The sequence below is a fragment of the Papaver somniferum genome, chromosome 7 (assembly GCF_003573695.1).
Source record: "Papaver somniferum cultivar HN1 chromosome 7, ASM357369v1, whole genome shotgun sequence".
In the NCBI taxonomy this organism is placed as follows: domain Eukaryota; kingdom Viridiplantae; phylum Streptophyta; class Magnoliopsida; order Ranunculales; family Papaveraceae; genus Papaver; species Papaver somniferum.
The window spans coordinates 20,933,834-20,943,418 of record NC_039364.1 but is presented as its reverse complement, the minus strand read 5'-3'; the positions used below and the strand labels follow the sequence as shown (position 1 = coordinate 20,943,418).

Genomic DNA, 9,585 nt, shown 5'->3' with positions numbered 1-9,585 from the left:
TCCCATGCCAGCTGAGAAGATCAAAGAGGCTAGAGACCTAGTTGATAATATGGATAACGAAGATTATGCTACCCAGTTTGGGGAGAAAGTAACGAAGAGGCATCCGCCCAAGGTGGCAGTATCAAAGACGGGTAAAAGAACTCGAGCTTCATCGAGCGCTGAAGGTGCTCCAACTGAAGGTGCTCAAACCTGTGGTCGTGCAGGACTGGGAGGTAGTCACGGTCGTAAAGTAAAGAAGAGCAGATAAATGCCAATGATTTGTGTTGTACATTCAGAAGTTTGGGTAACTAAGTTTACTTCCGATTATTGCAAGTTCAAAGTTTGAAAAGTATCAGTTTTTCCCAAATTCTGATTTTTGGGCCATCGTACATTCGGGACTTTACAAAAAATAATTATCCTCTGAATATTACAAGTTCAAAACAAACCATGCCATGGCTCTAGGTGGTTCCAAGGGCCGATATAGAAGGTTAGACAACCCATATTCGGAATTTTGGGTAACTAAGTTTACTTCCGATTATTGCAAGTTCAAAATTTGAAAAGTATCAGTTTTTCCCAAATTCTGATTTTTGGGCCATCGTACATTCGGGACTTTACAAAAAAAAATTATCCTCCGAATATTATAAGTTCAAAACAAACCATGCCATGGCTCTAGGTGGTTTCAAGGGACGATATAGAAGGCTAGACAACCCATATTCGGAAGTTTGGGTAACTAAGTTTACTTCCGATTACTGCAAGTTCAAAATTTGAAAAGTATCAGTTTTTCCCAAATTCTGATTTTTGGGCCATCGTACATTCAGGACTTTACAAAAAAAATTTATCCTCTGAATATTACAAGTTCAAAACAAACCATGCCATGGCTCTAGGTGGTTCCAAGGGCCGATATAGAAGGTTAGACAACCCATATTCAGAAGTTTGGGTAACTAAGTTTACTTCCGATTATTGCAAGTTCAAAATTTGAAAATTATCAGTTTTTCCCAAATTCTGATTTTTGGGTCATCGTACATTCGGGACTTTACAAAAAAAAATTATCCTCCGAATAATATAGTCGTGTTTAGAAATACCAACCTAATTGGTATTGCTTCGGTATTTCCTATTCGTCTTCCGTACATACTTACTATTCTTTCCCTCGTGACTCTTTCGCGTCTCACCTCGCTCACAAATCATTTCAAATCGAGTGTCACTAACATGATTATTTTGAACTACCACGCACATGTTATCTTTTGCCTTGTTCATAAGCCATTCCTTTGCCTCCTTTCTTACTTCCAAATGTCTAAACGTGCATAAAACAAAACAAATCTAATAAGCATAACCATTTAACATATAAATTTTGAAAAAAAAAAGAAAAGTAGTAATGAGTATACCAAATCGTTTGCATATTATAGGGAAGTGTCGGGCCTCAAATAGAAATCATCAACAAACTCTTCAACGGCCTGCATATGAAAGCAACAAATTATTATACAATAATCGGAGGTTATTAAATAAGTCAACTGCCGAATATACTATATTCGGAATCCTATCAGTTACCCAAAACGCCCGACTTATGCAAATGAATGTACACGGTTTACTGAGTGCAAAAAATGATATAATCGGAATCTAAAATATATAGTAAAACAGCCGAATATAAATAACCGGGAGATAACTTTAATCGATAAACATCCGATTTTCAAGTTTTCGGAAATTTTATTTTGAGGCCACCGTTATATTCGGCAGTCAAATAATGTTAAACTATTACCGATTGTAAAGGATAAGAATACTGAGTTTTGAAATTTTTTGAGGAATTCGTTTTTGGGGCCATTCGGAGGTAAATAACTCTACATAACTACTGAATGTAGATTTTTTTGGAAAACCAGTTTGAGGTTGTTTCTCATATTCGGCAGTAAACTACTATCTTGGAACTACCAAATATATATATTTGGTACTCAGTGTGTTATATTTGTAAGTTTATTCGAGAAATTATCTACCGAATCTGGGTAGTTCATGGCATTCAATGCATGCAATAATCGGTTTTTCTTGTTTACAAAAGCACACAAACGCATGCAAATCGAGTATTTGAGTTTCTTAACACAATACCTGTGTTTTACATGCATCGTTAGCTTCAATATCAGGCGATTCTCCATTTTCTTCCATGAAAGGGTCGTCTAGGTTTTCCTCTCCACAAAAGTTTGGATCATTCAACATATACCCCAAATCGTCTTCGCCATGATTCTCACCTTCTTCTTCATATCCATCCATTTTTGTAGTGATAAAATGGGTTTTCCCTTTTTTCCTTCACCTTCTTCTCTATAACTCTAACAACTCAAAAATGAAAAAGAAATGGAAAAAATAAAACAGAAATCATTCTAATACTGCACCGACTACAATCGGAAGTCTGGGTAAATTTTTATCTTCCGATTGAAATCGGAGGATAAAAATGTCATCATATCCTCGGAATATATAAGGGTAATTTTGTCATTACGAATTACGCGATATAAGGGCTGGCTATATTTTTTCTTTGGGTGACCTTTTTTGTTTTATTGTTGGCCCCTAAATCCTTTTGAGTGGCCCATAAAAACACGAGGCAAATTATCGACATTTCATCTAATAAATTTTCAGGTTTTCTACCCAAAGATTGTTTTTCAAGTTGGAATGCCATGATAATAAACAAAGAAGAAAGAGAGTGGAACCACCAGGATCAGATATTACAGAATGATGATGTGAGAATAGGCTTATATTACCAACCAAAGGTGACAGTAACAAGCAAAGGGATCGATATTGAATTGGTGAAGATATTAACCATCTTTACGAGCATTGACTTGTCAAATAACAGATTCGAAGGAAGGATACCAGAAATCATTGGAAGTCTGACCGCACTTTGCATTCTAAATTTCTCGGACGATGCTTTCACCGGAAAAATTCCATCGACTTTTGGGAATCTCACATATCTGGAGTCATTGGACCTCTCGCGGAACAACCTGACAGGAAAGATCCCTTTCCAGTTAGCAGGTTTGTCATCCCTTTCGGTTTTGAACGTCTCCTTCAACAAACTGGTGGGAGAAATTCCATCAGGAGGTCAGTTTCAAACTTTCGACTCCAGTTACTTCCAAGGAAACGTCGGATTATGTGGTTTTCCCCTGTCCAAAGGCTGTAATACAACTGTCGAATCACCACCAAATGGGTCGAAGTCTAAGGATGGGAATGCATCTGAGGATGAATTTGATTGGGTATTATTTGTGGTGACTTTTCTGGGATTTTCTTTAGGTGCAGCGTGCAGGCATGGTTATTGGACCTCAATATTTTTGGGAGAAAGGGAGACAATGGGATAACAAATGCATCAACAAAATCCTTCGTATTCATTACTAGCTATGGTTGCCGATCTAAATTTCTCAATTTGTTTCTGATGTTGACCTTGATGTTTGCAAATTTTAGATTCCTAAAATGCTATGCATCAGCCGAAAACTTAAATTTTCGCTGATGGCGAGAAAATATCTGCACCCAATTGCTCCACTGTATCATTCCACAATGAAATAGTCTTTCCTTGTCGCAATTTAGTTTAATATTAGTAGCAACACATCACTTTCTAACCGGTTTTTTTTAGCGTCAAATCATGTGCCAAATTATGTGCTTATTAAAAAAAAAAGTGCCAAACTGTGTCAGAACCATTATTTTGCTTTCAAGAAAAAGCCTATGTAAGTCTAGTGCTTCGACAAATTTTCTTTGAGTAACACCAAGTGGGTAATCAAGAACGTTATCTCGCTATTCTCAAGTTCCCAGTAGATTCGAGCATAAAAGACTGGGAAATGCCCCAACATAACAATAAGGTGTGGTAACTTCTAATTGGAATTTATTTTGCCAAAACCTGTCAAGTACCCAGCTTTCAGACAAGCTAGGAAACCAGGCTCTGTGTAGGAAAACTTGAAAGCAGTGTACAATTCCTGGAGTTCCATGTTACCTGACTTATGTCCAAGCTATTTGTAGGAGTAAATAATCCACGGACCTAGGTGGAGCAGTCCTAAACAAGGTCGTACCAACGGTAAGGAAAGAGCGAGGCACTGAATCATCTTCTTCAAGCTTGGCACAAAGAAAGAGATATCAGAAGAACCCAGAAGGCCAGCACGTGTAAAGGCGAAGCTCGGATGTGATGGAAGAGATAGAGATGTCTGTCGAACGCTAGAGTAATTAATGCTCTGACAAGGTAGCTGGAAAGATAAGAAGAATTTGGTCAAAGAAGGACCCGAGGATAATAACATCGGGCCAGAACAAAAGGCGACATCGGAATACACTGCATCGAGCGACCAATTTCGGGTAAAAGGATATCGGGAGCCACTCTTACCAAGCTCGGGTCAACATCTCGGGAGGAATGTCGCTCACCATCCGAGAAGAACATCAAGAAAGATATGCTCCGACTACACTGTAACTTGGATGTATCCTCATGTAAGCCTATAAATAGGGAGCTTTGTAAAGAGTAAAAGGGGAGGAAACAAATGAAGATAGGAGAGTATTAGCATCCTTGTGAGAGAATAGTGAGATTGTGTGTAAGAATCATCACTTGTAACCTTGAATCGAGTAATAAGATCATCTTTTCATCTCCGTGGACGTAGGTAATCATACCGAACCACGTATGTCTTGTGTTCATCTCTTGTTGTTTACTTTCAATATGTGTATTTGGGATCCATTGGATGTAGTAGTAGGATTTTCCGCATCTACATTCTGGCGCCGACTAAGGGACCGTATAACATCTTCGAATACCTTGAACTCAGTCGCTAAAAGAGAGGAATCCACAGCTCCTTAATCACCTTGTGTGTTAGTTGAAGCTAAAGGAAGAACTCTTTTGGTTAGACACGCTAGTATATGGAACTTATAAATTGCTATTCTTTGCAAAAAAAATAATCTCTCTTTTTTTTTACTTTTATAGTAGAACTTATTCTCGGTGTGAAGTTTTGCTTGATGATGTCGTTCTTTTCTATTTCTCCTGTTAAGTCGAGTTGTTAGAAAGATTCACAGGCTCCCAAAATAACATCTTTGATGTTGGGTTGTAGCTGAAGTGAGACTTCACCTCGCTAGCTGTTTTCGCTTCAGATTATAGGGTTTATTAAGACTGTGAATACAACGTTAACACCGGTAATTCGTCTCAAAATCATTGAGTTAGGATTACCAAGACTATGGCCGGACAGGATCTAATGAGCACCTTAGTGACAATCTCGTTCTGATCTCCTAACGAGAGCCTAACAGCGTAGTTAAAACGAAAAATCTGAAAGAATCCCAAGATAAACCTGTCCTTGAGGAATTCCGAGGAAGATCTGTAGAAAAAATCGAGAAAATCTCATTCTGGTAACTCGTGTAGGTTATGACAACAACAAAGCGATTGAAGGAAGTCACCACATCAAAACTTGACCAAGAGAGAAACTTTCCGACCAAGGTGTACGGATAGTTAATGATTTCTGGTACAAGGAATGTTAGGACAAATAATGATTAATGCATGAGGGGAGTACCAAAAGTGACGTAACAACACACTTTTTCAAAAATTGTCCTTTTAGCTAAAAACCACCAGATTTGCTGAGTTCAGCATAACAAAGTAGAAGGAATTGTACTTGGTTGGATTTTTTCCTAAATGTCAGAGTTTTCCTTTTCGTATTTCGTCCATAAACCTTTTCGAAAACAGGTCAAAGTGAGGTTTTGTATGTTTTGCTGACGTAGGTAGGGGCGAGTATCAGGAGACGAGGCATACCCGAGCCGATGGCTAGTACTTCAGGAACGGGGAGAATCCTTAGGAACCGAATTGTGGCAGGAAACAACATATAGGAAGGAGTGACAGACTCGCTGCAAAAGGGTAATCGACAGCACCGATCAGAGGAACTGCGAGTGCCGACCGGAGGGATGACCATTGTAAGTGAGGAAGTTAACCTAGGGAAAGATGATGATCTGCCTCCATTGGAGCGTATTCAATCGAGTCATAGGAGACCCGAGGACATGATAGATGGACTAACTTCATCGGACATTGAGGACGATGAAGAAGCACTAATACTGCAGGCTAACTGTAGGAGAGCTGTGAGACGTGCTGAGTATCAAGACACTCTGAACCGAGAAGAGGAAAGACTTAGGCAGATCCATCTGGGGAAAAGGGGGGAGACCTGACATTCCACCTGTTGTACCACCAGTAGTTCTACCAGCACCACCACCTGTTCCACCTCAAGCAGCATCTCCGATCGAGACAGCAAACCACCCGAATGGTCACGAGAGTACAGACCCGACATTGGTGGCGATTCTGGAAAATCATAGGAGGCAGGAAGAGTTCATGAGGGAGCTACAGAGGTGAAATATAGCACTCGATCATAAGAATTATCATCTTCGGAATCAAGGGGCGAGATCTAGGGGATCCTTAAGCCGAGGCACATCAGGAAATCGAACCCGATCAGGGTACACCCGAACGCCACCACCCAAAAGACGCATACCCGATCCAAACCAAACAAGGGGAGGGTACGGTCCTCCCGAAAACTCATCAACCGAGGAAGAATTACCCGAGCAAAGTGGGCGATCTGATAATGCAACTGAAGCCAAGCTCAAGCAATTGGAGGAGATAGTCAAAAACTAGCAGGATATGGAGAAGACGACAAGTTGGCGGAAGTGATTAGCGAGGCTGAAAAGACCCCCTTCACCCTAGAACTAGAACAAGCTCCTTTCCCCCCGAAGTATACTCTCCCGACGTTCCCAACAAGATTTGAAGGCACAGGAGATGCGGTGGAACATGTCAAGATGTATATGATGTCGTTGTTACAATGGAAAAATAGTGACGTCGTCATGTGTAAGTTTTTCCCAGCAAGTTTAGAGGGAGAAGCAAGAAACTGGTTCTACACTCTACCAGTGGGATCCATCTGGAACTAAGGAGTGTTGGTTGAAACTTTCCTAGAAACTTACATGCATAACAACATTTCCAGACCAAGGGTGAACAAAATGTCCACTTTGGAAAGAAGGTTCAGGGAACCTCTGAGGTATCTGAAAGAACGATGGAGGAAATTGTGCACCGATATCGGCAAAGTACCCGTGGACCAGAAAATCTTCGGGTTCGAGAATTCTCTTGGGAAAACAGATCCTATATGGATAGCAACGTTCACCGAAAAACCAAAAACATTGAAAGAGATGCGAAAGATGCAGGAACATTACATTGCTTTGGAAGAAATACAAGAAGGAACACATCCTAGGGGAGTGCAAGAAGCTAGTACAGCAGCAGAGGTAGCACAACAAGAAATTCCCTAACGGACCGAGAAGAGAGCGGTACCACAACATAAATTCACAGGGAAGAAGGAATGGGTCGAGAAGGGGAAAAGACCCAGGCACGAGCCGAGACAGTACACAACATTGAATGCACCCTTGGAGGAAATTTTCAAAGAGGTGGAAAAAAGAAATGATATCAGGTACCTGAAGACTCGAGGAATACAACTCGATGAAACAAAGAATCATCCCGAGTTTTGGCATTATCACCAGTATCAAGGACACTCGACCAACGAATTTCGAGAGGTCAAAGACATAGTCCAAAATCTACTCCGAGATGGATATCTAAGGCAGTTTGTCAAGCAGGAAACATCGGTGCCCGACGTACCTGTACACCAAGTTAGGATTGACCGGGGAACCCAATTTGTATGCAACACAATATCGCACTTTGTTACCCAAAGGCTGGACCTGGGAACAGGAATCACTTCAAGAATCCATAAGAGGGATAGAGCGGGAAAGAAATCTTCAGCGTAGCCAAAACCTTTACCATGGAGGCATGGATGATGCAACCAATCTCGTTCTCGTCCAAGGATGTTCCGATGAACGGCCAAGCACATGGAGACCCATTAGTCATCACCTTACTCATTGAAGAATGGGGAGTGAAGCGAATATTAGTGGATAGAGGAAGCTCGTCCGAAGTCCTATTTTATGATACGTTTAAAAGGATGGACCTGTACGATGATATCCTAATTCCGTCTACCTACCGGATTTACGGCTTCAACGGGACAGTAACTATACCAAAAGGAGAAGTCACTCTTCGGGTCTTGGAAGGGGAAGGATATCTGGATACCCTCACTACCTTCTGTGTCGTTGATGTTGGGTCACCATACGAGGCGATTATCGGGGGACCATGGATTGTAGGTATTAAAGGAGTAGCATCGGCTTACCACCAGAGGTTGAGGTATCCCACCTACAGGGGGGTTGTTGAAGTGGTAGATGATCCACAGGTCGCAAGGCAGTGCATGCAAGTTGATGTACAACAGAATGAAGATAGGTGAGCTATAATACGGCGAGAAAATAAGAAAACTAAGGAGGTCAAGTCCGAGGAAGAACTAGAAAAAGTAATTTCACAGGAAATCTTGACCTATGAAGCAGGCGAGAAAGGTATCTTATAGCAATCAAAGGAGTCGACACCAATCAAGGAACCAAATCCAAACTTCTCGGCCCTAGAATCTACTCGGGAGGTTAATTTAGGGTCCGAGGAAGAACCAAAAATAGTCAGAATTGGATCTTTGTTATCAGGAGAGCATGCAGAACAACTAATAGATCTTCTACGGGAACATATGGATGTGTTCGCCTGGAAAATGCATGATATGGAGGGGATTGATCCAGGGGTATGCTGCCATCACCTCAGGATAGATCCCAAATTCAGGCCGATCCGACAAAAAATGCGCAGAATTGCTCCCGAGTTACAAGCAGCGGTAGAAGCTGAATTAAAAAAGTTGCAAGTAGGCGGAATCATTCGAAAGGTACAGTATCCGCAATGGATATTGAACATGGTGATAGTCCCTAAAAGAAATGGAGGCGTAAGGATCTGCATCGACTTTAGTGACTTGAACAAGGCCTTCCCGAAGGATAGCTTCCCCCTCCCCAACATCGATCAGCTAGTAGAATCCATAGTAGGGTACAAGTCGATAACATTAATGGATGGGTACTCGGGATACAATCAGATTCCCTTGGCACCCGATGATAAAGAAAACACGTCCTTCTTTACACCAAGAGGACTGTATTGTTACACCAAGATGCCGTTCGGGTTAAAAAACGCGGGCGCCACTTATCAAAGATTAGTAGAGGACATGTTCGAAGACAAAATACACAACACTATTGAAGTGTACGTGGATGACATGTTGGTGAAGAGCATGGTTGCATCTAGCCACATCGATGACCTTCGGGAAATGTTTCAAACTATGAAAAAAATACAAAATGAGAGTGAACCCGGCTAAGTGCACCTTTTAGGTAACTTCGAGTAAATTCTTGGGCTACATAATAACCGACGATGGTATAGAAGCAGATCCCAACAAGATCAGAGTCGTCTTGGAAATTCCGTCTCCGATAACGGTAAAGGACGTACAAAGGCGAAACGGAAACTTGGTATCATTGGGGCGATTCATTTCACGATCATCAGACAAATGTAAAGATTTCTTCGGGATACTAAGAAAAGGGGAAAAATTTAAATGGAGCGAAGAATGTGAGGAGGTATTCCAAAAGATCAAGCTACATCTCGCGAGCTTGCCCGTACTACAAAGGCCCGAGCCCGATGAAGTGCTTACCCTATACCTCGGGGCAACTAGTTATGCCATAAATGAAGTCCTAGTCAAAAATGTTAGAGTAGAAGAAAAA

The 9,585-nt window shown here is 41.2% G+C and overlaps 1 protein-coding gene across 1 annotated transcript; it reads left to right on the top strand.

The window, feature by feature from the left end:
- Nucleotides 1-2,630: 2,630 nt before the first annotated feature.
- On the top strand, nucleotides 2,631-3,507 carry LOC113294313 (putative receptor like protein 25). The gene is made up of 2 exons (XM_026542707.1): nucleotides 2,631-3,200; nucleotides 3,406-3,507. The coding sequence occupies exons 1-2, from the start codon at nucleotides 2,631-2,633 to the stop codon at nucleotides 3,505-3,507; spliced, it is 672 nt and encodes a 223-aa protein (XP_026398492.1).
- Nucleotides 3,508-9,585: the final 6,078 nt, after the last annotated feature.

Bases quoted from the DNA above. Each gene is read 5' to 3' on its own strand.
- LOC113294313 (XM_026542707.1), top strand. From the start codon at position 2,631: ATGATAATAAACAAAGAAGAAAGAGAGTGGAACCACCAGGATCAGATA. The intron at 3,201-3,405 runs GTATTATTTGTG...TGCAAATTTTAG, and splicing joins CTGAGGATGAATTTGATTGG to ATTCCTAAAATGCTATGCAT.